The sequence below is a fragment of the Chlamydotis macqueenii genome, chromosome 1 (assembly GCF_036417535.1).
Source record: "Chlamydotis macqueenii isolate bChlMac1 chromosome 1, bChlMac1.mat, whole genome shotgun sequence".
Lineage (NCBI taxonomy): Eukaryota > Metazoa > Chordata > Aves > Otidiformes > Otididae > Chlamydotis > Chlamydotis macqueenii.
Window position 1 is genome coordinate 85741805 of NC_141556.1, and position 27604 is coordinate 85769408.

At 40.8% G+C, this 27604-nt stretch overlaps 1 protein-coding gene across 17 annotated transcripts; it reads right to left on the bottom strand.

The window, feature by feature from the left end:
* Positions 1-443: 443 nt before the first annotated feature.
* On the bottom strand, positions 444-27604 carry KEL (Kell metallo-endopeptidase (Kell blood group)). Of its 17 annotated transcripts, none has more exons than XM_086759071.1 (20): positions 27329-27602; positions 27088-27229; positions 25728-25830; positions 21795-21936; positions 20132-20335; positions 19417-19541; positions 18385-18531; positions 16761-16823; positions 15584-15772; positions 14756-14901; positions 13345-13468; positions 12731-12841; positions 11566-11664; positions 10946-11023; positions 10395-10498; positions 9552-9662; positions 5607-5674; positions 5210-5367; positions 4255-4350; positions 444-2216 (listed from the first exon to the last, which is right to left on the bottom strand). In XM_086759071.1, the coding sequence occupies exons 3-20, from the start codon at positions 25728-25730 to the stop codon at positions 2040-2042; spliced, it is 2145 nt and encodes a 714-aa protein (XP_086615197.1). In that variant the 5' UTR covers positions 25731-25830; positions 27088-27229; positions 27329-27602; the 3' UTR covers positions 444-2039. The 17 variants fall into 17 exon arrangements, 15 of the variants coding, with proteins under 15 accessions (XP_086615197.1, XP_086615214.1, XP_086615206.1 ...); XM_086759088.1 differs by lacking the exon at positions 25728-25830 and adding an exon at positions 24736-24877 and having other exon boundaries at positions 27329-27601; XM_086759080.1 differs by lacking the exon at positions 25728-25830 and having other exon boundaries at positions 21912-21936.

A 27604-nucleotide genomic window follows, 5' to 3' on the forward strand; every position in this document is an offset into this window, starting at 1 on the left:
AAGCCAGACGTCTCTTCTTGCACTTCCTATATGGTCGTTATGTTAGTAATAAACAAGAATTGATTCAACTCACCAACTTCAAGGGTGAGCCTGTCTTTTAAAGAGAATACTCATGAATTCATCATATATTGTAAGAATGAAAAAAATTGCATGTTACAGGGAACTGTCCCCCACATACACTTAACAAGATAGATACAAGAAAAGTTAAAGGCTCCTCAAAATGCAGACTGTCAATAGCTTTTGTTTTTCCTATGAACTATAAACAAAGACACCAAGTAGTCTCAGTACACTGAATAACTTCTACATTACACACAAGGTTTGGTACAATGTTAATTGCTATTAGCATCTAAAAGAAAGACAGTTTGGACATATTGCTAGGACAAAATTAATTAAACAAGTGGAGAAAGGGTATACACTGTCTAAGTGGTAAAGACAAGCACAGCTCCAATTTTGTTATTTTTTATGACAGGTAAATACATCATTTTGAGATATTATTATTCACTATTATTATTATTATTATTTACTCCAGTCATCCTGGGAACAGTACAATCACAGAACAAAGAAACAGGCCTGATCATAAAGAGTTTGTAATCAAAGTATTTTTTTTCTCTGAAGCAAACACTTTATTAATATCGTAGTTAATTAATGAAAACAAAATCTCTGAACAGTATGTTCTTGGGAAATATTTTGCTGCATAGGTCAGTACTTGGAAAAAATTAACACAGTTATTAGGATTTTCACAACTTTTACAATGCTTACATTGATAAGGGATGTTTCCACTTGCCATCATCTATTCCACAAACAATCCCCAGGCAGTTAATACAATAAGTAAAATAAAAATGCTCCCATAATCAAGAACAATTTGAAAAGTATGCAGAAGTTAGGAGTATTTTGTATACTTATTAACTTTAGTAAATTTTAGAGCATTGGTATAAATTTTCTAATTATCAGAACCTGAAATTTACATAATTATTAGATTGCTCTTGAGAATGTGCTTTAACCACTTCTCCTGCTACTCTAAAATATATTACTTCTTACTGTCTTTTTCCTCTAAAGTAAATTAATACCTAAAATTCAATTTCAAGTAGAAAGTAAAATCATACAGCAGCTCTACTTCTCTGTTTGGATGGTAAATATTTACAAATGTAGGGATGACAGAACTTTTAGGGATCAGAGAACTAGGTTCAAAATCTAGAGAAGTTCTTGAAATTCTCATTGTTCAGGTTTCAGAGAGTTCTAGAAACCTTTGTGACAGGCCCATACTCCACCCTCAACACTAAATAGAAATTAAAAGAATATAATGTTGTTGGAAAAGAAAGAAAGAAGAAAGAGAATCTGTTCTCAGCCCCCAATCCCCCTAATGGAGATCCTTTCCTCTCTTCTCTTAGGAGACTTCCTGATGAAACAAAAACAGAACAGGGAAGTCCCTTAGTAAGCTTCATTATTAAAAGTGATTGATCTTTCAGCCTAGCTGCCGGAGCCACTGAGTCTTTCCTACTACTTATCTCCATTTATTGGCAGGAGAAGAGGTTTATTCCCTCTCTGGTAACTTACGTGTGTGGTTTACATAGTAACCCACAGGATTTCCATAAGAGCCAATCTTACATGAACAAGTCTTAGAGCTCCAGTTTATTGTCCTGTCCTTTCAACATGACTGTGAGGCTGCTGGAGTAGACAGGGAAATGCACTGAACAGAGGGATCAATAATGTAACAGTTCTTTTGTTTACAACTCCTCAGAAGTTGCTGCCTACTAGAGACTGGCTAGTCATCTTACTACCTTGAGACTTGCTGAACTCTAGAGTTGTGGCATCTGGGACAGAGTGCTGAGAGCAGTAGGAGGAGACCCTCTTCCCTTATGAGCTCAGTTAAATAATTTTGTTACCATCAAATGCTGCGGGAAGGATAACAAGAAAAGGAAGGTGAAGAATGATGAAGAGTACCATGTCATCCTAGGAGGCCTGAGATTATGGTAATATTTTCATGGGTCAGGCCTGCCTCTTCCTGGTGTCATATCTCTCTTCCTCCTTTTTGATAGAGATTACCAGATGTGGCATTTGTTTACTGGGTTCATTGGGGATCCTCTGGAACAGTGGAAGTGCTTGGCAAAGTCGTGGCTATTGCTGACAGGCCCACAGACACGAAGTGGTAAGGGACTGTGTGGATCTGTGTTCAGGGGAGACAGTAGTTTCTCAGGATCCTGGTTTCCACACATTGCCTGAAAGGAAGCAAAATAGAAAAGTCAGTTTGGCTGAAAGTCCTCATGTGAACAAAACTTAAGGCACTTAATGCTAAGGCACATGGAGAGCAAGGAGGGGGTTGGTGACAGCCAACATGGCTTCACCAAGGGCAGATCGTGCCTGACCAATTTGGTGGCCTTCTATGATGGGGTGACGGCATCGGTGGACAAGGAACGAGCAACGGATATCATCTACCTGGACTTGTGCAAAGCTTTTGACACTGTCCCGCACAACATCCTTCTCTCTAAACTAGAGAGACATGGGTTTGATGGACGGACCACTCGGTGGATAAGGAGTTGGCTGGATGGCCGCACTCAGAGAGTGGTGGTCAACGGCTCAATGTCCATGTGGAGACCGGTCACGAGTGGCATCCCTCAGGGGTCCGTGCTGGGCCCGACCCTGTTCAACATCTTCGTCGGCGATATGGACAGCGGGATAGAGTGCACCCTCAGCAAGTTTGCCGACTACACCAAGTTGTGTGGTGCCGTTGACACGCTGGAAGGGAGAGATGCCATCCAGAGGGACCTTAACATGCCGGAGAGGTGGGCCCGTGCCAACCTCATGAAGTTCAACCAGGCCAAGTGCAAGGTCCTGCACATGGGTCAGGGCAATGCCAGGCACAAATACAGGCTGGGCAGGGAATGGATTGAGAGCAGCCCTGAGGAGAAGGACCTGGGAGTGCTGGTGGACAAGAAGCTTAACATGAGCAGGCAACGTGCCCTTGCGGCCCAGAAGGCCAACCGCATCCTGGGTTGCATCAAGAGAAGCGTGGCCAGCAGGTCAAGGGAGGTGATTCTCCCCCTCTACTCTGCCCTGGTGAGACCCCACCTGGAGTACTGTGTCCAGTTCTGGAGCCCCCAACACAAGAAGGACATGGACCAGTTGGAGAAGGTCCAGAGGAGGGCCACAAAGGTGATAAAAGGGCTGGAGCACCTCTCTGATGAGGACAGGCTGAGAGAGTTGGGGCTGTTCAGCCTGGAGAAGAGAAGGCTCGGGGGAGACCTGATAGCGGTCTTCCAGTACCTCAAGGGGGCCTACAGGACAGATGGAGAGAGACTGTTCAGTAGGGCCTGTTGCAATAGGACAAGGAGTAATGGTTTTAAAATAGAGAGAGGTAGATTTAGATTGGGTATTAGGAAAAAAATTTTTACAATGAGGGTTATAGAACACTGGAACAGGTTGCCCAGAGAGGTGGTAGATGCCCCATCCCTGGAAACGTTCAAGGCCAGGCTGGATGAGGCTCTGAGCAACCTGATCTAGTTGGGGATGTCCCTGCTCCTTGCAGGGGGGTTGGACTAGATGACCTTTGAAGGTCCCTTCCAACCCTAACCATTCTATGATTCTAATGCCTCTGCACACGTGACTGAGGCTGCTGGAGTAAACAAGGAAACACACTTTGGTGCCAATAATGTTCAGATCTTTCCCTTCGCCATCACAATTTCTGACTATTTTCCCTTTCCCTAAACTTCCCTGTCCCAGTTTCCCTATCTGACAAGCCATCTGCTGTTTTTCTAGGGCATGTACTTCTAGTTCATCTCTAAATAACATTCTGAACTCTGTTTTTCACTATCAGTCACTCAGAATGAAATCTATTCACCATGACAGAGAGGCAGATGAAGGAAGGGATGGAGACATGTGTACCTTTTCCAGTAAAATTCCACTTTCCATGTGTAAGATTGCTCACAACAGCAAAAAAAAGTACTCAGAAGCTGGCAATGAAGCATGCTTTCCCTGACACAACTTGTCTACTGCAACTTAATTTTGGTAGATTTCAGAGTTTTGTAAAAGATATATTTGCAGACAGGCCTTTTGTTAGTTTTGAGATCTATAACACATTAGGGCCCTGTACGTGAATTTTAGCTTTCTAAATAAGATTCTGGATCTTCCAGAAACATCACTCATTCCCAGTTCTCTGAAGAGTGGGAAAAGTGATTGAATATTGAGAAAGACAAACTGTAGTAATGGGAAAGACAATGGAGAATGAGAGAGATGCATGACTAGCCTAGAATTCATTACATGAGCAAAACTGAAGTAGAAAAGCTGGTCATGTGAAAGCCCAATCTTAGGTAAATCCTTCTCTTCTTTGTGCTTTTTCATCCAATTCTTATAGGCCTGTGGAGAGAGAAAATTAATAATAATAAATCTCCCTTCAGATAGTGTCCCAAAACCACATCTTCTGACAATGAAAAATATCAATCTAATATATATTTAATAAATTAGCAAGTTTGTAATCTCTCTCCTCGCTCTGAGGCTCCCTGCTGCTGGCCATGTCCCTATAACTCTAGGACAGGAGAATAACAAAACTCCTTTGCATCCAATTTCAGACGCTACCATACACACATCATCATAAAAGAAGATGTGGTGACTGGACTATGAAAGACTGGAAATTATTGTCAAAGAAAGTCACTAATATTTGAATAAAAATTAAAAGACCTTCTACCTCCCAACATTCTTTGTGCAAGAATGTAACAAGTACCATCTGAGACCTGGACATCTCAGAGCACACAGCACTCAGTAATTAATTAAGCTGCTGAACTATTGCATGAGGAAAAAAAAATTTTCCCTAGAATCTAAAGCACTGCTGAAAACATTATTATGGAGTCATTTTACCACCACACAGAATTCTGGTTCATGTCACAGCTTAGTTCCTCAGGTATAATGTAAACATATAAATAATAACATACTTTTGTATGCATGATATGAATGGGGAAGTAAAGAAAGGCCCACCCCAGAACTGGTGAAGTGGAGAAGTGGTCTTACATGGAAGTAGTGAGGTTATGAGCAAAGCTTTGTGAGGAACCTATGTCTGGAATAGCAGAGAACATGCAGGGCATGTGCTGCACTGGCAGAGGCGTGTAAGAAATCTGGAACTCGCACAGCATGTGGGAGAGGGATGTAGCAGAGCAATCTTGTGACTTGGCAGTTGAGTTGTGTGGTTAGACTAAGAGATTAGAGAAGTTGACTAGAGTACCTGGTAAGCAATGGCAAGCCCTCCAGTGTCAGCTGTATTCTCCAACAGTGTAAAAGTACCATTGACCTTAAAGCTATAGCTTTCATATTGTTCAACCAAGCAGTCTATAGATTTTTGTAATGCGCTCCTGTTGCATGTAGAACAGCCCCCAGGCAGCACTGTAGGGAAAAAAAAAAATCCTAGAATATAAAGGTATTTCTGGCATTCACCTGTACTCCTCACATTAATCACTGAGTGTTCTAAGTAGTCAGCAGTCCTGAAATGGGTTTTCCTTAGCTTCATCTACCTTAATAATATATGTATATATTGATATAGGGACCAAGATTTAAAATCTCCTGATGGAAAGTACCAGTGAGGATCTAGAAGAGTAAACAAAGACACCACAGCCAGTACTCACCATAACCATAGAATGTGTGAAGAAGTTCATGTGCCATGAAGACCCCAATGGCTCCAAAGTTCACAGCACTGAAAAATAAACATAAAAAAGAGTGCTTTTGAGAAGAAAAAGAGGGCAGGTGAGAATTCTCTATAGCCACTGAGCACTACTGTGGGCTGCACAGGAGCATTCTACTCTCAGAGCACATAAAAGCACTTTCTATGTATTGTTTCTCAGATGTGGTACACTGTAAAAATACAAATGCAAGTGTCAATTACTCTATCAAGGCTTAAAATTGTACTATGGGCTTGCATTAATTTATTCATAGCTAATAAGCCATCATAATAATGAAGAGTGTGAATGAGATTCTGCCTTTATTAACTCTAATGACATGTATGGTTGTTATGTCCTTATTTACCCACTACTGGCTGAACTGCTGCACAAACAGTAGTTGCAGTGGCAATCATACAAAAGCAGGATGGTTGGAGAAGCAATCTTGCACCTTCGGCCTCTTCAGGGACCTGATGGGCCAAGTGCCATGGGAGGCGGCCCTGGAGGGAAGAGGGGCCCAGGAAAGTTGGTCCATATTCAAGGAGCACCTCCTCCAAGCTCAGCAGAGGTGCATCCCGATGAAAAACAAGTCGGGCAAAAAGGCCAGGAGGCCGGCGTGGATGAGCAAGGAGCTCCTGGACCAACTGAAAGTGAAAAAGGAAGCCTATAGAGGGTGGAAGTGGGGACAGGTAGCCTGGGAGGACTACAAAGAGGCTGCGCGAGTGGCCAGGGATTAGGTAAGGAAGGCCAAAGCCCTGGCAGAACTGAATCTGGCCAGGGATATAAAATGTAACAGGAAGAGCTTTTATAGGTACGTATGGGACAAAAGAAAGTCCAGGGTAAATGTAGGCCCCCTCCGGAAGGGAACTGGTGTCCTGGTTACCCAGGACATGGAGAAGGCTGAGGTTCTCAATGACTTTTTTGCCTCAGTCTTCACCGACAAGAGTTCCTGTCCCACCGCCCAAGCTGTAGAAGGTGCAAGCAGGGACTGCGAGAATGAAGAACTGCCCATTGTACTCGAAGAGCAGGTTTGGGATCATCTGAGGAACCTGAAGGTGCACAAGTCCATGGGTCCTGATGAGATCCATCCTCGGGTCCTGAGGGAACTGGCGGATGAAGTTGCCAAGCCACTGGCCATCATATTGGAGAAGTCGTGGCGGTCTGGTGAGGTCCCCGATGACTGGAAGAGGGGGAACATAACCCCAATTTTTAAAAAGGGGAATAAGGAAGACCCAGGTAACTACAGGCCGGTCAGCCTCACCTCTGTGCCTGGCAAGGTCATGGAGCAGATTCTCCTGGAAACCATGCTAAGGCACATGGAGAGCAAGGAGGTGGTTGGTGACAGCCAACATGGCTTCACCAAGGGCAGATCGTGCCTGACCAATTTGGTGGCCTTCTATGACAGGGTGACGGCATCGGTGGACAAGGGACGAGCAACTGACATCATCTACCTGGACTTGTGCAAAGCTTTTGACACTGTCCCGCATGACATCCTTCTCTCTAAACTAGAGAGACATGGGTTTGATGGACGGACCACTCGGGGGTCCGTGCTGGGCCCGGCCCTGTTCAACATCTTTGTCGGCGACATGGACAGTGGGATAGAGTGAACCAGTCCAGTTCTGGAGCCCCCAGCACAAGAAGGACATGGACCAGTTGGAGAAGGTCCAGAGGAGGGCCATGAAGATGATAAGAGGGCTGGAGCACCTCTCCTATGAGGACAGGCTGAGAGAGTTGGGGCTGTTCAGCCTGCAGAAGAGGAGGCTCCGGGGAGACCTGATAGCGGTCTTCCAGTACCTCAAGGGGGCCTACAAGAAAGATGGGGAGAGGCTGTTCAGTAGGGCCTGTTGCGATAGGACGAGAGGTAATGGTTTTAAAATAGAGGGGGGTAGATTTAGATTAGAAATTAGGAAAAAATTTTTTACGATGCGGGTTATAGAACACTGGAACAGGTTGCCCAGAGAGGTGGTGGACGCCCCATCTCTGGAAGCGTTCAAGGCCAGGCTGGATGAGGCTCTGAGCAACCTGACCTAGTCAGGGATGTCCCTGCTCCTTGCAGGGGGGTTGGACTAGATGACCTTTGAAGGTCCCTTCCAACCCTAACCATTCTATGATTCTATGTTTAGTGAAAAATGATACATAAAACTGGCAAGGCAAATGAAAAGGTTTTACTACAGTTACCTTGGTCTGGCATTGGTGATCTTGCTTGAAGCAAGAGGTTGTACTAGAGATCTCCAGCAGTTCTTGCCAATCAAAATTTCTATGATTCTATGCAATGAATTTACAAATAGTCATACAAGTAATTACACTCAAAATACATTTCCATAATATGAAATTATGGACTCATTCTTTCTTTACATGCACTGGTTAACACTGCTGAAGCATGAAATTATTGTAGCAGATCATTATTACGCTACTGGGAACTCGGTAGGAAGTGACAAGAACAGAACAACTCATCTTCTCTTAGAACTGCTCTTTCAGAAGCTCTGTAGCTGATAACTTATAATTGTTGCCCAGAGAAGTTGTGGATGCCTCGTCACTGGAAGTGGTCAAGGTCAGGTTGGATGGGGCTTTGAGCAACTCAGTCTAGTGGAAGGTGTTCCTGCCAATGGCAGGGCGGTTGGAGTAGATATCTTTAAATGTCCCTTCAAACCCAAACCAGTGTACGCTTTATGATTCTACAACAATCATACTGCTTTGCTGACTTCTTAATTTAAAAATTATCCTCCCAGTCATCTGAATTGTATTTTGTCAGTAAAATTTAAACTTGGGAGCATCATCTGTGAAAATGCTATTGTGCAACTCACCAAAAGCTGATCAAGTTTGACTTATCAGTCTACTCAACTGGGATGACAGTGAGAAAAATATATTTTACTAACACTGATTACAAAAGGAATAAGAAGCTGTAGACAATTTTTTAGAGAGGAAGACTATGGTAAGTGACAGCCCATACCACTGGAAAAATATATTTTTTTTCTATTATTCTTTTGAGGTATCCTGTTCTTCATACTGTAATGAATTAATGAAATACTGCAAGCACTAGAAGATGTCATACAACTAGTGGTAGAAGATCACCATGGAGAAAATAATTACTTTTAACTGAGACATGTTTCTTTCAAACTTCAGCCTCTTCCCACAGTGTGAGCTTATCTTTCAGTACAATGGAATTAGAAGTATCTATCTGTTACCATGCAAAAAAAAAAAAAGGATATCAAATAATATTTTTACAGTCCAGTGGTTTAAGTGCTTTTAATACCAGAAAAATATTGCTTAACAGATTTGTTATATGATAAAATAACTCAACTATAAGAGTATGGTCTACAGAAGTGTAATTGTTGCAGGGAAAGACTCAGAATTAAAAATTATAGAATTATAGAATGATTTGGGTTGGAAGAGATATTAAAGATCATCTAGTTCCAACCCCTCTACCCTGGGCAGGAAAAATGTATTTGCTTACTAGACAATGTTTCTTTAAAAGAAGGAAGAGAAGTGTGTTTGATCCATTTGAAAAAGACTTTTGACAGGAAGTTGCTCTGTGAGGCTCCTATTTTCTCTGTGTTAGATTTTTATGTGTTAGATTTGAGGAATTCTTGGAATCTAGAAAATGAGAGGCAAAGGTCTTCTTTGTATAACCTAAATGAGACTTCTGCCTCCTCGCTTTGGATTAATAGACTTGGCTTAGTTTATTTTCACCTAGATTCTGATTTCGCTCCGGCAGAGTCAATGGTCACACTCTTTCAAAATTTATAAGGCAGTATCCATCTGGCTTTAGAAAAAGTTGGGTTTTCCCCCTTTACTGTATCTTTCTGGAATGCAGTAAGAAAAAGAGGTTAAAGACAGACCCATTAAGATTCTTCCTGGAAACATGGTGCAGCCAAGGGACTACATTCAGCTTCCACCTTTGCAGCCCCTCCATACCTGGGAAACTCCATGTGAAAAAAAGGGCTGCGGAACATTCCAGCAGGAAAGACGACCATGTGGTGCCTTATTGAGTAGTATGAATGCACAGTCCAGGGGGACACAAGCCAACTAGAAGCAGAAAAAGAAATGAGATAATGTATTAACTCCCTATCTCATACCTTGCTCCTTTCCTCCCCTGGACTTGCAAAAATGGTCTCCTCAGTACAATTGTTCCTACAGCACCAACAAATGATGAAATTCACATTATCTAGAGTTAAAAGTGCATGAAATAAACCTTCACTTGTTTATACGGGGTCAGAACTAGTAGTTTAACTTTCATACACACTAAGTGATTCACCCTCACATCTTCTCTGTCAAGTAAATTAGGATTAGTAACCTCCTGTGAAGACCTGCATACAATACTCTTCAGGCAGTGAAAGGTCCTGAGCATGCCTGTCAATGCTGCCTGCCTTCTGAAGTATCCTATGTCCTGCCTTTGAGGACAGCATTCACGTCACCACAGTACTTTGCTGTTTGCTTTGCTGCTAAGTCTGGGAGAATCAACTATGCCCCTTACTCAAGGGTTCATAGGTAAAAAAAAGGTTCTTTTTTTCAGGGGTTTGGGGCTCCCTCCACAACAGTGGGGTTCTACATCACCCTCACTCACACCTGCCCTCCCCCTTCTTTCCCAGTAAAAGTGATATAGACATACAACTGGATACAGTTCTGAGTGACCTGCTTTAGCTGATCCTGCTTTGAGCAAGAGGGTTGGACTACGTGATATCCACAAGTCCCTTCCAATCTCAGGTAGTCCGTGACTATGTGACTCTTATATTTTTCAGATCAGCATCTGACACTTACTTATCCTGTGAGTGATCCTGAAGGAGTTTCAAGTAGGAATTTTCCCTCAGTACCTTCATGCAAGCCACCACATTGAGGAAAAAAGTGTCTTCATTTATCTCCAACTGAGGGAAGAGACAGATAATATGACTGTCATACAGCATAAGCAAGGAATGAATTGGGCAGTATGAGAAAGAGAAAAGTCCCATGGTAAAAAAAAAAAGGGTTCATCAAAAAACAAACCAATGGAATATTTATGGTTTTTTCTCTCACAGTTCTAAAGGCCTTCAATGTAAGTTATGACAGGTATGTTATCTGCAAGCCAAATAGAACATATAAGCAGGTCACAACCAACCTCTATCAGGCCAGCCACTCTAAATAGGAGACAGAGTAGGCAAGAAAACAGAAGCAATAGATAAAGGTTCTCTGGGCCCATATGTTCTCAGAAAATGAACAGTAGGAAATGTGCATTGCTGCAGAGGTCATAGCTTCTTTTAGCAGCAGACAAGAAAGCAGTTGGTACAGGTAAACTGCCAATAATGAAGCAGGCATGTGTACATTATATAGCTCACATTCTGGTATTCCAGGTTCACTTTCTCAGTTTGGAGTATGTGAGCTGGATAGCCAATCTTCACTTGCAGTTTGGAAACCTAAAATCATAATAAACAAACAAATTAACAAAAACAAACTTGACCAATAGAAGGCTTTACATTCTATAAGTCCTTTTTAAACTCTATTTCTAAAAAAAACTAAATACAATCTGTGAATCAGCCCTTTAAAATGACAGCTATTCTGTTTCAACAAGACGTCTTGTCTTGCTACTCTGCTTTCTTAATTCTATGACTTGAGGCCTAATGTTGTTCTATTCTTCTTTTTCTTTATAGCATTGTTTTCTAGCATTCAGCTTTTTAGTGTTTAACCTCTGTCAGTGTATAAAACTGAATTGTATCTCAATACAATTAATTCAGAGTATCCAACACAGCCTCTCTATGCCTACACATCAATGTATGACCACATCTGTGTGATGGCATTTACAAAACCACCTAGAGTTTTAGTGTGTACAAGACATCTATTTAAGACTGTGTGCCAGTAGAAGCAGGTAGGAATATGTGAAGATGCAGGCCCCTTCTATTCCTTCTCCAAAAGCTTCAGGGAAAGGAAGGCCACAGTAACTTCTGCCTTCTGTACGCACCAAGACTTTAGCCTCTTGGCGAGTCTGTTCATCCATCCACTCCAACTGATCCAGTTGGCCATAGAGGGCATCTTGGATCTCCGAGAACATCTGTTCAGCCTGCCATGGAGAAAAGAAGACACAGTCAGAACTGTAGAAAAACACTGTTCAGGCTTAGCTGCCATCTTCTTATATTCCAGCAATTCAATCACAGAGTAACTGGGGCAAAATTCATCTTCTTGTGATGAAAGAGGAGATTTCAGTCTCTACAATGATTTAGGTTTAAGTTACTTGTCATACAGTGGTTCCTCACAAGGCTCACCATTCTCTCCCACACACCTTTTCATCTTGCCTCTCATGGTAACTAAAAAGGAAACATAATTCTTTTTCATTCAATCCCTGTTGGGATAGGAATGGACCAAATGGTTGCCCCACTTCTTGAATAAAATGAAAATTCATTGTCCAAAAGTATTTCATGCTGCTGTCTCCCCTTCCAATGTTACGGCAATCTGAGTCTCTCCTTCACAAGATTATGTTTTGTTCATTCAGCTTTGTGCTTCACTACACGTAATCTTAGTTTTCCCATTAACTTTTCTTGGGGTTATTTACTCTTGTCACTTTATACACTGCAAAGTTTATAAAATCTGGTGCCTACACTAACTTCCCTCAAAAGAAAAAGGAACTCTGATCATCAAAGGGAAAAATGGAAATCTTTTCCACGCTGCAGGCAGGTGTTCCTTTTACTGTGGATCGACTCAGAATGTTTTGGCAGTGATTTCTTTCTGTACAACTGGTCATATGATGGCTTATTGGCTTTGCAATTGAAAATCTTATTTAAGATTTGTGAGTTTGGTGATGCGTATTGTTCATACTGTCATTCCAGGAAGCACACTGAGATTATATGCATTTGTAGGGCTGTCATAGGTATTGATGCTGCACACGTGACTTTGATAACAGTAGAGATAAAGGTATTTTAGCACTGATTTTTCTAGCAATGACAGCAATGTCTTGTTCTAACATCTTTCATTCCTAAAAAAAGGAGGGGAAGTGCCTAAGTACAGGAATATATTAAAAAGTATAAAACCTACACATGAATTTGCTGCCTACACATGGTCTTAAGTCGGCATGTCAAAAAAAGAAAGATGAACCTGAGCTCTGCTTGGGGGTTAAGAGGATGAATACCTACAAGTTTCTTGGACTGCTGAGGAAAAATTTCTTGCACAATCATCTGCCCTAGAACTGGCTCAAAGAAAGAGCTGGTATCAGTCAAACACTTCCTCCAGCGCTCAGCTGGGATCTGTAAGAACAGAGAAAGAAACAGAGACATGTGAGAGTGAGGAAAAAGAGATAGGAAGACAGTAAAAAGATATGTAAACATGCAGTCAGTAGCATATACACTGCTATATAAATACGAGAGCCATGAATGATAAGTAATGTAGTTCCATTTAAGCTACCTCAGAAAACTTTAATCAAGTAAAACACTGATTTTCTTATTTACTCCATTTACTTTCACACAAGATGAAGATTCATATGCTAGCCGAAACAAACACATAGAAGAAAGGTGACCATGTATCTATTGTTCCCTACCCCATGATACAATGCACTTCGCTCTCCAAATTTTCTGTGTCATGTCTATTCCCACATTTATTTGAGGATAAAAAAAAGAAGCATTTAATGGCCTAATGAGGGTAGCTTTCCTCCCCAGATCTAAGAAACTCCACCTAGACAAGGCATCAAGAGAACATCCAGAAGGCAGGTCCTTCAGCTGCTGGGGAGCCTGAGGAAGATAGTTAAACTCACCATTCTAGATCCCTTTTTTCCATAAAGAATCTTAGATAGCTCCAGACGTGCATCTTGGAATCGACTGTCAAGGGCTGGAGAGAGATTCCCAACTAGACAAACAATCATATAAATGTGAAGAACCCTGTAGGAAAATGACATTTAAAAAGACTGAAAATTTAAGGCTGGTCACTATAAACACAGAGGCGTGGCAAGTGTCAGAGGAATAATTTGAGGCAGATGAATCCTAGTAACCTGAACAATGACAACAAAGTACTCTGAATTGGCTACACCTGAGGCTATCAAAGGAGGATAATCTGACATGAGTCAACCAAAGAAACTCTCCTCCCAGAACACTGTGAAGACTCACTCAAGGGGTAATTGCCTGCTGGGGCACAGGATTATTTACAGGAAGCAGGAGAAAGAGCATTTTTAGGACTGGGTGAAACTCATTATAGAATATTTTGAGGGGGTTGTGGGATTCTGTGAGACTTATTACAAGATGTACAAGGAAGGACCAAAGGCAGGGAAAGGGAAGGATTGTGGTGGACTGGGGGTAACATGCATGGGGAAACGTAGAGGAAAGGTGGTAAAAAAGAAAGGTTGAGCATAAACCTGTGGCTTGCCAGGACATCTGTCTGAGGCCTACACATGGTCACCAGAATCTGTCCTATCTTATTAAATGCTATTCTGAAATAACATTCTACTCTCTGTGTGCGAGGATGGGACTGGATACTGGAAAGACAAGGAATCTGTGTGTTGACTACTGCAGGGACTTTTGTTCAAGCTATCTGCTGGAGAGAGCAGGGGTTGAGGCTTGGTTATTGGAGAGACTAGAGGTTTGGACCAGCTACTGAAGAGATCTACTTGTATATGCGTGTTTGTAACAGTAAGAGACGAGAGTACTAGCAACCAAAGTAGGGCTGCAAGAGTCAGGGCCTGATATATCCAGGTGCCAGCAGCTGTGGACATCAGGGGATCTGGGGCCAGCTTCTGGACAGACTGAACGTCTAAGACCAGCTATTGGAGTGATCCATATTGTGTGTGTACATACATATATTTCACTAGTATAGACCAATCCTGATCAGCTGGAGAGGAGGAATAGGACCAGGCTGTCTGAGCTGTTCACCTTTGTATGAGTGCTATGGGTGCCAGTAAAGGCACTGTGTTCCATCTCTGTTGATCTAGGTGACACACATATATATATATTTATCTGTGTGCACATGTATGGTGCATGCATGTGCAAGCATATTGGGAATATAGGATAAAACCTTAGTAGTGGCTAAACTTGTGGCTATAGAGCCACAGCAGCCTTGCAGCTGTTAGGCTACTGGATTCAGACACCTCGAACACAGACCTTTTTAATTTATGGTATCTGAATTTAATATTTCTTGAGGCATGAACAACTACGACCATAGATATTGACTCCTACCTTTCCTTGCGCTGTTGTTCAATGAGCTGTGACATGCCTCTTAAGTAATCCATGTCATGCACTGCAACTGGCTGAGAGAGGTTCATTGGCATAGGATGGAATACAGCCTGGAGACATGACAGCCAGTCAATGGCAGGCGCCTTTTCCTAGAATTAAAACAAAGTTTACATGCTGAACTATGAATCTAAATTAACTGACAAGAAATAATAGGGAAACGGGAATAGTCTCTCTAATACTACTAAGAGATACTTTTAACAAATTAAACTGTTTTTATGATGTGAGTATTGATTATAGTACTAAAGGAGAATTTACTTTCTTTTTCTTGAATTAGCACTGGGGAGGGGAAAGCGTTTTGGGCCTGAAAAATCCAACTGCTGTCAATAAAAGACCGTAAGTTAATAGGTTATTTAAAGATCAACAGACTCCAAGTGTAAGTTACAAGAGAATGGCATCTGAACAGAGTCTCTCCTCAGCAGGGCCTGCGGTGAAAAGACAAGGGGTAATGGTTTTAAAATAGAGGGAGGTAGATTCAGACTAGATAGAAGGGAAAAAAAATGTTTTACAATGAGGGTGGTGGAACACTGGAACAGGTTGCCCAGAGAGGTGGTAGATGCTCCATCCCTGGAAACGTTCAAGGCCAGGTTGGATGAGGCTCTGAGCAACCTGATCTAGTGGAAGATGTCCCTGCTCCTTGGAGGGGGGTTGGACTAGATGACCTTTAAAGGTCCCTTCCAACCCAAACTATTCTATGATATCTCTTTTCATCTGGATCTTCAGAACGTGAATGTCACATGTAATTGTGTTGCTCAAGTTCTAAGGAATAGATACCTGTAGCTCCTTAATGGTAGTGCGAAAGAACAGCATCCTCCTCTGCTGTCTTTCCTGCATTGGGGTGACAACTCGCTGGAGGTTAGAGATGAAGGACAAAGTACGGGAAAAGGAATCAGGGGAACCATCCTGTGGCCCTCCAAGTAGGCTCCCCAGTTTCTCCAAATATGAGAGATACACACGGAGGACCTGCAATACAGAGCATATGACCAGTGGGAGAAACAGTCATCCCATTCATCCATCCATCCATCCAACCATCCATCTTGACTATATAAGCTTCAGTCTTTCAAAAACACTTTCAAAGTGGCTTTCATCTTTCAAAGCCCTGTCCCTAAAACTGTCTTCTTCACTGCAATATCCTTACATAATTCTTCATGTGGAATACAGTTTACCAAGTATAGCTCCTCTCTCAGCAAAGAACACTACATTCCCCAAAGGTTATTTTTGTCCCATCTTACAATTACATTAAATACCAGAATCATTTCAGAGATGCAGGCCTGCCATCTCTGGAGTCAAAGGAGAGAGATGTAGTGATAAAATAAGCCCATATTTTTGATGGTGATAAAATGCCAGCTTATTGCTTCTATGTTCACGAGGTGTCAAAGGAATGCTTGTGATGGGTAGACAGGCTTAATTTTTTGAGGACTATTCTGAAATATTCAGACTGAGAAACTGAAATAAACTCAGTTTTTATAAAGTTCAGAAAAATTACAGAGCTGGGATGAAATTAATTTTGTTGTAATAACTCCCAAGGTCAAAGAGCTTGTTTCCCCAGCTTAAGTTAAAACATTTTAAAGTAACTTTTAAAATGTTAGCTACCCCTTCCCCAATACACAGATTTTAATTTACAAAGCCTTACTTCGGACAAGAACATTTTTTTTAAACATTCATTCAAGGTGAAACCTAGGAGGATGCCCAGGATCTTAGCAAATACAAATTAAAACTATAACATTCTGTTTCTATACTAGAAGTTTTAAACTTGATGTCTAAAAATGGGTTACATTTTACAAACTATCTTTTTGGAAAAGTAGAGAGAGTAAAGAATTCTCTCTGGAGACATTTTCAGAGGTCACTGACTGTAAACCATGGAAATGGAGCACTGTGAACCAGGAAGCAATTCAAGGAGAACCCTACGCAAAATAGCTATTTTTACCTTCTTCAGCCTCTGATACGTTACCTCAAGATAATTTTTCTCTTTGAATTTACTCTCAAGTGGCATCTCAAACTCAGGATGGTCAATCTGCAAAAAAAAAAAAGGAGTAAAGGAAAAATATCTTGCTATTTCCAAAAGCACTGGAAATGTGAAGATAATGCTCAACAGGCTTTGTTAATTTCACAGAATTTGAAATGTTAATAAATTGCTTTTACTTTTGGAAAATGTTTGCTAGGTAATTTTTGTGGACTATCATATTCTGCAGCTCATTTACAAGCTCATTACAAATCTGTGGTGACTGATATTCAAATGGAAACCACATTGTTAAATATTTCTACATAGTGCACTGCTTTTGGCTGGAATAGAGTTAAATTTCTTCATAGCAGCTTGTATGGGGCTATGGTTTTGATTTGTCATTAAAATAATGTTGATAACACAAGGATGTTTTAGTTATTGCTGAGCAGTGCTTACACAGCATCAAGGTCTTTTCTGCTTTTCACACCACCCCACCAGCAAGTAGACTGGGGGTACACAAGAAGTTAGGAGGGGATACAGCTGGAACAGTGGACCTCAACTGACCAAAGGGATATTCTGTACCATATGACATCATACTCAACAATAAAAGTAGGGGCAAAAGAGGTTGGCCAGGGCTGCCATTGCTTAGGAACTGGCTGGGCAGCAGTCAATTGGTGATGAGCAACTGGGTTTTTTTTGCATCATTTCTTTTTTTTTTCTTAATTTTTGCCAGTTGTTAAAGTGGGGTTTTTTCTCACTCTTTTACCCTTCCGGTTTTCTTGCCTGTCCCACTGGGTGGGGGTGTAAACAAGTGGCTATGTGGTGCTTAGCTGCCTACCAAATTTAATCCATAACACTGAGCTGCAAAATTCATAGTACACTATGTGTATTAGGCAAATAGCACTTAGAGTCCATTATTGTTCTAGCCATACCCATGAACATAAGAAGAACCAGACCCTTCCACAATGAAGTACAATCTACACTGTCAGGCAGAAGAAATGAGAGAAACTAAGCAATTTATTAATCCTCATCTGCTCATTTTCCAGAAATAAGTGCTTTTTATGCAATAAAATAAATAAGTTTACTGAAATTTAGGAAAACTTTTTTCAGAGAACACAGGCTTAACTTGAGCAAGCCTGGGTCTCATGGGCTGTGTAATTGAGTCTTGGAGCACCTTTCCTATGAGGACAGGCTGAGAGAGTTGGGGCTGTTCAGCCTGGAGAAGAGGAGGCTCTGGGGAGACCTGATAGCGGTCTTCCAGTACCTCAAGGGGGCCTACAAGAAAGATGGGGAGAGGTTGTTCAGTAGGGCCTGTTGTGATAGGACAAGGGGTAATGGTTTTAAAATAGAGGGAGGTAGATTTAGATTAGATATTAGGAAAAAAATTTTTACAGTGAGAGTTGTAGAACGCTGGAACAGGTTGCCCAGAGAGGTGGTAGATGCCCCATCCCTGGAAACATTCAAGGCCGGGTTGGATGAGGCTCTGAGCAACCTGATCTAATCAGGGATGTCCCTGCTCTTTGCAGGGGGGGTTGGACTAGATGACCTTTGAAGGTCCCTTCCAATCCTAACCATTCTATGATCCTATGATTCCCAGTGCTTCCTGATAATTTTCTTTTTTTAGTCCACTCACCTGAATAATATTGGTCTTGAGGTCAAAAGGACTAGGTCCCACATGGACTCTGAAAAAGGGAAAGGTGCTGTATCTGCCCATGAGAGTCTGAAGGGTTTCATTAAAATCTTTTGCTTTCCCCACACCCGTGATATTCCATCCACCAACCTAGAGAGGGAGAGAGACAGCACAACAGCAGGTTAGAAAAACTCTTCTTTGACCCACATTTACAAAATCTTTTTTTCACTCCTAGGAGCTCAGTCATTATGACAACTGAGAAGCAACAAATCAAATAGCAACAGAGGAAACTCATGAAGATTTCTACATACCCTGTTGGCTTTAAAAAGACCCATCAGTTTCACTTAAGCAAAACAACGAAAAGGAAAAATGAATCCTAATTATCAACAGAACAAGGTGTACAGGAAAAAAGCATGAGAGGAAAGAGATCTAATTTCTCTAAAGTCATCCAGAAGGACAACCAGGGATTAGGGATCCCACCTCCCTGACAAAGAGATTCATAGGTGTGCTTGCAGTCACTGTTTTTTCTGCTGGAAGGTTCTGCATCCTCCTTGTAGACAGGGATGTACACAGGAGTACAATCCTTCCTGGCACTGGGAGGAATCTCCCAGAATGGAAAGAGAAGCATTTTTCTCTTTAAACAAGCTCCCCTGAAGCCTGGAGTAGTGAATCACCACAAAAATTTCACCTGTTTTGCAAGATGTTCCCTGATCTGTAAATTGTATGCTATTGAACTGAGCTTCTGAGATTAAACGTGATCACTCTTTGCAGTCTTGGTTATTGTACAGTCCTAAAGTAATATGTAAGGTCATGAGGAAAGATTCAGGTACCTGATGTCAGAAAATAAGATTTTAAAATAGCATTTAAAGTTAGAAGATTTATTACTTAGAAGTTGTGCTATGAACCATGAGCTTATCTCAGGATCAGATGCTAGCAAAATTCCACCATGTAGGACTATATGACCCTAACTTCACACTTTTCATTTCCCTGCAGGAATTATCTTCTGGAGAGAGAGGAAGTAGCACAAACATTCACCTGATTTAGGAGGTCCTTCAATGGTTGAGTTCCTTGAGATTCTATCTGTTTGGTATCCATGCAGGAGCGATAGAACTGAATTGCTTTCTCCTTAGCTGAGCCTCTTATCCCGAACTGTGGGCCCTCTGAGGAAAAAAAATATTAAAAACTACAAAAGTGGTAAAAAAAAAAAGTTGAGGCAGTATTAGAGAAGTGTAAGTTTGTAAGAAAATATTACACTGCACTTTGACTCAGAACAACTTAGTAAATACATCCACACTTCCCTCAGTCACTCAAAGCAAGAGACCTTCTACTGTCATGACTCTTCCTAAGGCCAAACATGTGAGTTTCTTTGCATGGAAACAGAAGCACAACAGGAAAGATGGTGCATATCTAAGCTTCAGTCCCACATGGAGTCAGGACACATGACCAGAGTGCACATTCAGACATGCACAGAAAAAAGGGTCTACTTTTACAAGGCAATAGGAAAATGATTTGCATTGCTCTCAGAATTTTAGTGTGACTTTCATCTATTACACTTGGCAGTGGGAACTAAAACATTTAAAATGTAGCTATTGGAATGACATGCTCAAGAATAAATCTGTACCTGTAATGACAGAAGAATGAAGAGATTGGACACAGTCCCTGTTAGGAATGATTGTGCTCTCAGTTACTAGTATTTTCAGCTCTGACTGAGGAAGATGCTGAAGGTAACCCACCAATTGACTGTCCCTACCTAAAAGTCTTTTCAGGATCATCTGGTTTTCTTCCAACAACACATCAAATATATTCAGTGATTCTTCTCTGGTTCTGCTTGAGTGTTTGGCTTCCCAGCTGCCACAGGCATATTTGTAGAAATCCTCACAGGGGTCTACAGTGTCATTCCTAGCATTCAGGAGTCTGGCCAACAGTGTAAGACCCAGCTCAGCATCACAAGATCCTGGGCAGGAAGTAAATAGGAGAGAACTGAGCAGTGACAGTGGAGAGTGAGAACAACTACAAGTAAAAAAAAAAATGAGGTGCTATCTGTGGGACATTTCTTCTGAAAGATTTATTTTTGGTACAAACTCCTCTGCATGCAGAGTGTTGAACTCCTTGTAAGTTTTTGCCAACTATGGAACAAAGTGCGTTCTGTCTTTCACTTCACTAGAAGATTGCCTTTGCACCTTATAAGGAAGATTCTTTAAATAGAGGACGGGTAATCAATCCAGAGGTGGTGTCCTCTCTTCATACTATCTAGGCAGTCACAGGTTGGATTATTCTGCTTTTTCAGTGTGTTTTATCTGAATCAGACAAATTTGACCAAATGATAAAAAAGAAGTAACTGATGGTGTCAACACATTAAGCAAAAGAGAAAGCATGAAGCACAGAGAAAGTAAGGAGATAATTTTAAAATGTGGAGGGAGATGTTCAAGCATGGGAAACATTTCTCAGCAATGACATTTGTTAAGACAGGACAAAGATTTTCAAGTACATTTTGCTTTGATCTAAAACTCCCTTTATCTAAACTGCTGTGAATCAGTGGGTATGTGTTCTCATTTTGGTTCAGTGTCTTGTATCAACATCAGATCAATTATTTACTGAAATAAGCCACTTGTAAATCAAAGTAAGACTTACCATACTATGGTTTCAACAGTTGACATGGAAGGAGGTAGGCAGAGTGGAAACAGACAAGATCTAAACTAACAGTTTTTCCTTGGTCTCTGTAGTGAACGGTCTCCAACACATAACTGAGGCTAAAGAAAAATGCTAAGTGAAGAGTCAATAATGTTTATTTTGGAGCAGGGAATGTCTGTATCCACCAATATAAATGAACTTTCTGAACCTTCAGTACTGAGGATTCTATATGCATAAATATTTACATGGACCATTCTGCAGAGAGTTGTTTAACAAATTTGAAAGGCAAATTAGTATTTCTGGTCTATGCTTACAACTCCCCCATCAGCAAAAGACTACGACTTTTCTTTCTACAATATGACTGCAGTGGTCTGTGCTAGAAAATTAGGACTAGACTTATTAAGCCAGAGATGGAAAGGTGGAGGAAGAGCTCCAAATCTCAGATTCAGTCCAGTTTCCTGGAGGTGACTACAGACAGAGCATGACACGATGATGAGACGCAAGACGATATAATGATGCTCTGCCTCAGACCTGAGCCCAGACATATTAAATGGCAGGCAGAGGAGGAGGACAGCTGTGGGGACCTCTCCCCACTATGACCCAATGAAGAGACTGAATAGTGTACCTTTTTTACAACCGGTGTTATGATTCTTTGAAATTCTGAAAGTCTGATTCTTAACACAACTACTAAGCCTAATACACAATGGAGGCAGATAAGAGAGAAAGGGGTCTTACAAATGGGGTGGATGAGGAAGCAGGGAAAAGGATATCCCATATTATACCTAGACCACAAGTCATCATGATGTAGGTGATAAGCAATGTAAAGCCAAGGAGAGTACTGAGAAGAAGTGTACACAGAAGTAGACTTTTCCCCTGAAGGCATCGTTCTTTCTTTGCACCTGTACTCAGCTCCTGGTCACAGGTCTGAAGAGAGAAAAATAAGACAAACAGAAAAAATGAAGAAAGAAAAATTCATATTAAAGTTAACACTGGTCATATACTCCATCTTCCACCTAATCTAGTAGAAAATCACTCACAGGACTAGTGACAGAATATCAACAGTCACCCAGGTCATCTATATGACTGTACTCCCAGGGGCTTTCTCACCTCCTTCATTTCCCCATCTTTTCTAGCTGCAGCTGTTGCACAGTGTTATGAATTATGGATCAAAAAGCCAACTTGCCATGAGGAGGCCTGTTCCTCCATAGTTCCTTCTGGTTTACAAAATCACCTTGCATATACTTCCTGAACATATCAAAGCCTTTTCGAGCCCATAGAGCTAATAACAGGATAACTAGGACTGGTGATTCTTTATTCTGTTACAGTCTGGCAACCTGAGCACTAACTTCAGACCTCTTCTCAAGAAATAACTCCTGCATCCTAAGCCCTCTAGTCCAGTTCAAGTGGGAGAAAATATTTGCCCTATTCTAAAAATTGCAGTAAGCTTTAAGTCATAGAGAAAATCTTATGTACAGACAGGTTTTATATCACTTAAATTTAGTTGTGTTCATAATCTAGGTGTGTCTTTTTAGTCAGTGGAGAAGGCTGGGCACCTTATGAGTACAACTTCTATTTTAGACATCTGTCTTAGGATGAGCTGAAGCATCCTCCAAAGTTACCTATCTTTTTCTCCATTGACTGCAAAGGAAGCTAGACAACTATGTTAGGGTACACGCCTAACATCTACCTGGATAAAGTTAGATAAAATGTCATTTATTGTGTGTGTCCGCTGCTTTTACCCACTTCGATGTATGTAAGACTGCAGAACAGCAGACTACAAGAGAACAGTCATGGGAATGAATGCTAGTAATACAAGGAAAGGGAGAAAAATGAAAAAAAAATGAAAAGTGGAATAACTGAATAAGAATATCCAGGGAGAAAAAAAAGAGGCAGAAGGGAAAAAAATAGAAGATAATTGAAAACCTGCAAGGAAGAGGGATAGAAAAAAAATAGTATAGCAAGCTAGGCATAAATCTCATAGGTGTGAAAGCTGATGGAAGTGCTACTCACATGCCAGTGTCAGGGCCTGGCCTGTACTGCCCCACAGCCTCAAGTTTAGCTCCCTGTGCTCAAGCCTGGTTCCCTGATAAAAGAAAGCTGTTCAAGAAACCTTGGTGGGCCTTAGAGCTCTTTGATAAAAAGTCAGAAACAGCCTCCATGGAGGTGCCCACTTCTTGACCTGGGAGCTGATTTTACAGCTCTCATGCGTGATTTCCAGCTAAGCTATGCTTCAGCAGCAGCAGCAGTCATGCCTATGTCTGGACATGTACCCCATTGATCTGGATCCTGACCTTAATCTACAGACTTGATTCTGCAGGTTTGACCTTGGATCTGCCTCCTCATAATGGACTTGCTTGGCAATCTACACTCTTGGTTGACCCTGGCTACTGTCACCAGACCTGTCTTACCCACCTCATTCCTGTTCTGTGGGGGTGCACCCCTTGCTGGTAAAGTCATTACTTCTTGCCTGCCTTGTCATGACTCTTAGGTTCTAAATTGTCTTCCCTTGTCTACCCTTGCTGCTCCCTTACACGCAGCAGCTAAACTGCATTTGTCACCACACTTGGTGTCTACTTTCTTTGCCACAAAACCAGAAAACATAGATCTGTACAAAACTCATGAGAAGAAATGAAAAAAATCCTGCAAGAATGAAGTACCTCACAGCATATACCCCTTAACCTGAGGAAAGGCTAAGGAAATGAGTAAGTCTGCTGTTAATCATCTTGCCTAAAATACTATGTACAATTCCTGCACAAAAACATTAACAGAATGGAAAACGCAGAAAGAAATAGAAAAACAGATCTCATCATTTTATTTCTTTCAACCATGCATTTTATTCAGTCATTAACAGAAGCCTCTCAAAAGCATATGTCAGCTTACTTGACTTATGGAAACTGTTAACAAGGGTTAAATAACTAACTGCTTTTCTCCCTTTAAAATTCTATTGTCCTGACTTCTTTAGGCAGGATATAGAATAACTAAGTGGAGAACAAGTACATACAAGTTAATCCTGGCATTAAAATGTGCTAGATGCAGAACATGACCATACTGCCAAAATACATTGTAGGAGATATAAAGGAGGAAGTCCAAATTCCTGTCATACGCTCCTATAGCAAAATGCTTTAGGTTGTACTCCTCTAGTAGAAAGCAAGTGTTGTGACCTAATAGTATGACAAGGGAGTGAGTGAAAGAAAATTTGTTTGGCTGAAAAGGAAGAAGAAAAAGAATTCTTCAATGTGCAATGTGTCTCTCACCTTTTAGGAGAGAGTGAATGATTTACATTCACAATGCTCCTGACTTCTCTGTTGCAATAGACTTCTTGTTTTTCACATTGAATATCTGGCCTGTTCCTACCATGAAATGTTTATAATTTTGCAATTCTTTGGTCTCATGTTATCAGAGGACATCTGTTTCTCTCTTTCAAGTTCCAAATGGCATGGCTGTGAAGATACTAACAAGAAATTGATATTTCAAGACTGTCACTGCAATTTCTACCAAACTTCTGGTTAACAGTAGGTCTGCATCAGGCCTATATACTATGCTCCTTTTAAAATTGAAAATGCATCAAATAATAGATTTTTTAAAATCCATAACAGAACTAGACTGTCCTCCTCAAGACTCCAATGTGAAGCAACTGGAGAAGTAACTGGCTGAGAACAGCATGTCCAAAAAGAATAGCATACCCCAAAAGAAGAGACAGGGGAGTGGAAATTGGTTGTGTACCTCTACTTAGAAACTGGATTAAGGTCTGTGTTATGTAAGCCATAAGGATAAAAAGTGTTCTTCAAACACTTCAGCTTCCATAAGGAATGTCTTTCTAATCTCGCCTCTGTTACTGGGACTGGATTTGAGAGAACTTGTAGACCTACACAAACAGAGAAGAAAGAGGAGGGCAGCCATACTTAGTTGTCCCTTATATCTTTTTCAGGACAACAGCTTAAAGAAATCTAGACAGACAAATACCTGCTCTTTCAGTACTCTTATAAAGATACCGACCTGGGCAATATTCCTGTCAGATTCTTCATCTAGTATGAACTTCACTTTTATGCCACAAATGGACTAAGTGGTTCACCGAACATAGGCACTGAAATACAGAGCCCTTCTTAATTCAATGATCCTTGGTCAAGGAAGCGTGGATTTAACTAGATGGAACTGGAGACAGCATATAAAAACTTCCAGGGCACAGGATGCAGGAACACTACATAGCTTGCAGGAACCAGTAGTACTTTACTGTGGTATGTTTTGAGGCTTGGTTGCCTCATCCAACATGCTCTATATAAAGAGACAAGTGAATAGTTTAAACAAACCTGTGGAAAAGTATAAAGAGCCTTTAATCTCTGACAGAGCTTTTCTATATGGGCCTTACTTAAGAGTAAGTGAGAGGAATTATTAGTATTTGCATGAAGTTGAAGATTAATGCAATTTGCAGAACAGTTTCAGTTCTTTCATTCTTTTCTTTAAGAATGTGCAAGTGCTCAAATTTAAATGGCTTCACTGTAGATAAGTGAGATTAAATGCCTGTAAAACCACTAAAAGCTGACTTCTAACTGTCCTCAATTATAAATTGAATAATTCTGAATTCATGTACTGCATGAATCATCCAATTCAAATGTGAGCATGACTTAAGTTAGAAGAATCTTGACAGGTACTGTTACCACTAATGCAAGAACTGTTTGATGCAACTAAATCAGCCAAACAATTTGATTTTCCTTCACCATCTTCTCTTTTTGTGTTTGGGAGCCATTCCTGAATTCTGCAGGGAGGTTGAAGTTCCTCTGCCTAATTCCTCTTCACCTTGCATTTTCCCGGTGTTTAGTGCTGTTGCAGAAAAAGAAGTATCTAACTTTTGTGAAAATAAAGTAAATTAAAATAAAGAGATCAAAGGCAGGGAGAATTGGAGTTACTTTTCGTAACTATTTACCAGACAATTTCGGGGTATTATTTTTAAGTCAGTAGATTATTCATTAATTATTGACTTTGGCTGTTACTCAAATTGTGTTTATCACATTAGTCATGTGGCTTGCATGTTTTCAGACATGCACCAATACTCACAAAAAGTCAACATTTTCTTAAATGTATCTTTTGTAAACAAATCACTTAAGCACATAAATTGAGCACATTAAATGCCATTTGAGAAATAACATTTTAGCCTGTGTTCAAGATATAGTACCTACTAACATGAGGAACTAAATAGAAAGTTCGCTGAATTATATTCTGAACTAATACAAGTTTGAAACATAACCATGGCCAATAACTATTTAAAATTATGATTGTTGTCTGATCTTTATCACACAGAAATATCAGAATGGATATACAAACCAAACATTTCTTCAAATTCTTCAGACAGAAAAATGCAGACAAGATAAATATAAAGTGACTGTTTGCATTACAGCCACAGACCTCGCAACATAGCTCTCAACATAACAAAACTTACATGTTTCTTTTTTTATATTATTCAGTTACATAGAAAACTTTACTAATCTCTGTTGTCCTTGAATGTTTTGTACATTTCAGCAACCTTTAGCTAACAATTCAGTTCAGTGAGATTTGTTTGTAAATATGCAATTAACAATTTACTAGTTATTTATGTACACATCAAATCAGGAAAAGGACATTGTAATACACTGGGAGCAATTAGGCTTACTGTGTCATTCTCACATTCAGAAAACTATGCCACGTTTACCGACAATTATTTGTGGGTTAAAAAATTGCATGTTTCTGCAAACACTTTCTTAAAATAATTTGTTGAAGAAATGGGGATACAATAACAGATGCAAAGAATCATATTATTATTATTATTACTTATTGGTCAGTACCTCAAACAGATCTGAATACAGCCTCAGAATGACCATTAGAATGACTAACAGGAAGGGCAAGAACCCCTAAATCCTCACACCACATCCCACATCATTAAATTCTCAGCCCTGGACAAGCCACTTCCGGATACAGGCTGTCAAAAACTCAACTGCTCCAGATCCCTAGGGCAATAAGCAATGTAGCTGCGACAGGGGAAGAAAAAGCGAAGAGTGCAATGAAGGTACCTCAGCAGACTGCAAGACAGACCCATTTCCTTACCTCTGGAAGAGTCCTCATCCTTGTCACTGAGCAAGGCTTTGCTCCAGTTGTCAACTCTGTTTACTTGTTTGCTATCAGTCTTCTGTGCCAAGACACACTACTAAGTTCAGAGTCAATCTCTCCTTCCCAGCTTGGCTGATTGCTGTGGGGAGGAGAAAAGAGAGGAAAAGTGCTGAGAAAAACGCCCTTAAAGAAAATAGAAGGGAGAGAAATGGATAAATTTCTGCAACTCTCCACCCACCTTCTCTTCCTAACACCTCTATTTCTCATAAAACTAACTTTTTTTTTGTTCCCTTCTGCCTTTCCCTGTGACCCATGTGTCTTTCTGTCTGTTGGAACTGCACTGAAATCTTTTTGAACACAAGTATGTAATTCTCTATCTCCCCCAGGCTCTTCTCAACTATTTGCTGCTTCTTTTCTCTTCTTACTATCCTGCCCGCCCAACAAGCCTGTTTTGGTCTGATATTCTCACTACTACTATCCTGTTTGAACCTGCTGCTCTGAGGCCTGGAGGCCT

What these genes read in the sequence shown, in the direction of transcription:
- KEL (XM_086759062.1), bottom strand. An exon ending in GATCCTGAAAAGACTTTTAG is followed by an intron (nt 19,542 to 20,131) that starts GTAGGGACAGTC and finishes TTTTTTCCTCAG; the next exon opens with AGGGCCCACAGTTCGGGATA. An exon ending in TTTCACATGGAGTTTCCCAG is followed by an intron (nt 5,675 to 9,551) that starts GTATGGAGGGGC and finishes TTTATTTTTCAG; the next exon opens with TGCTGTGAACTTTGGAGCCA.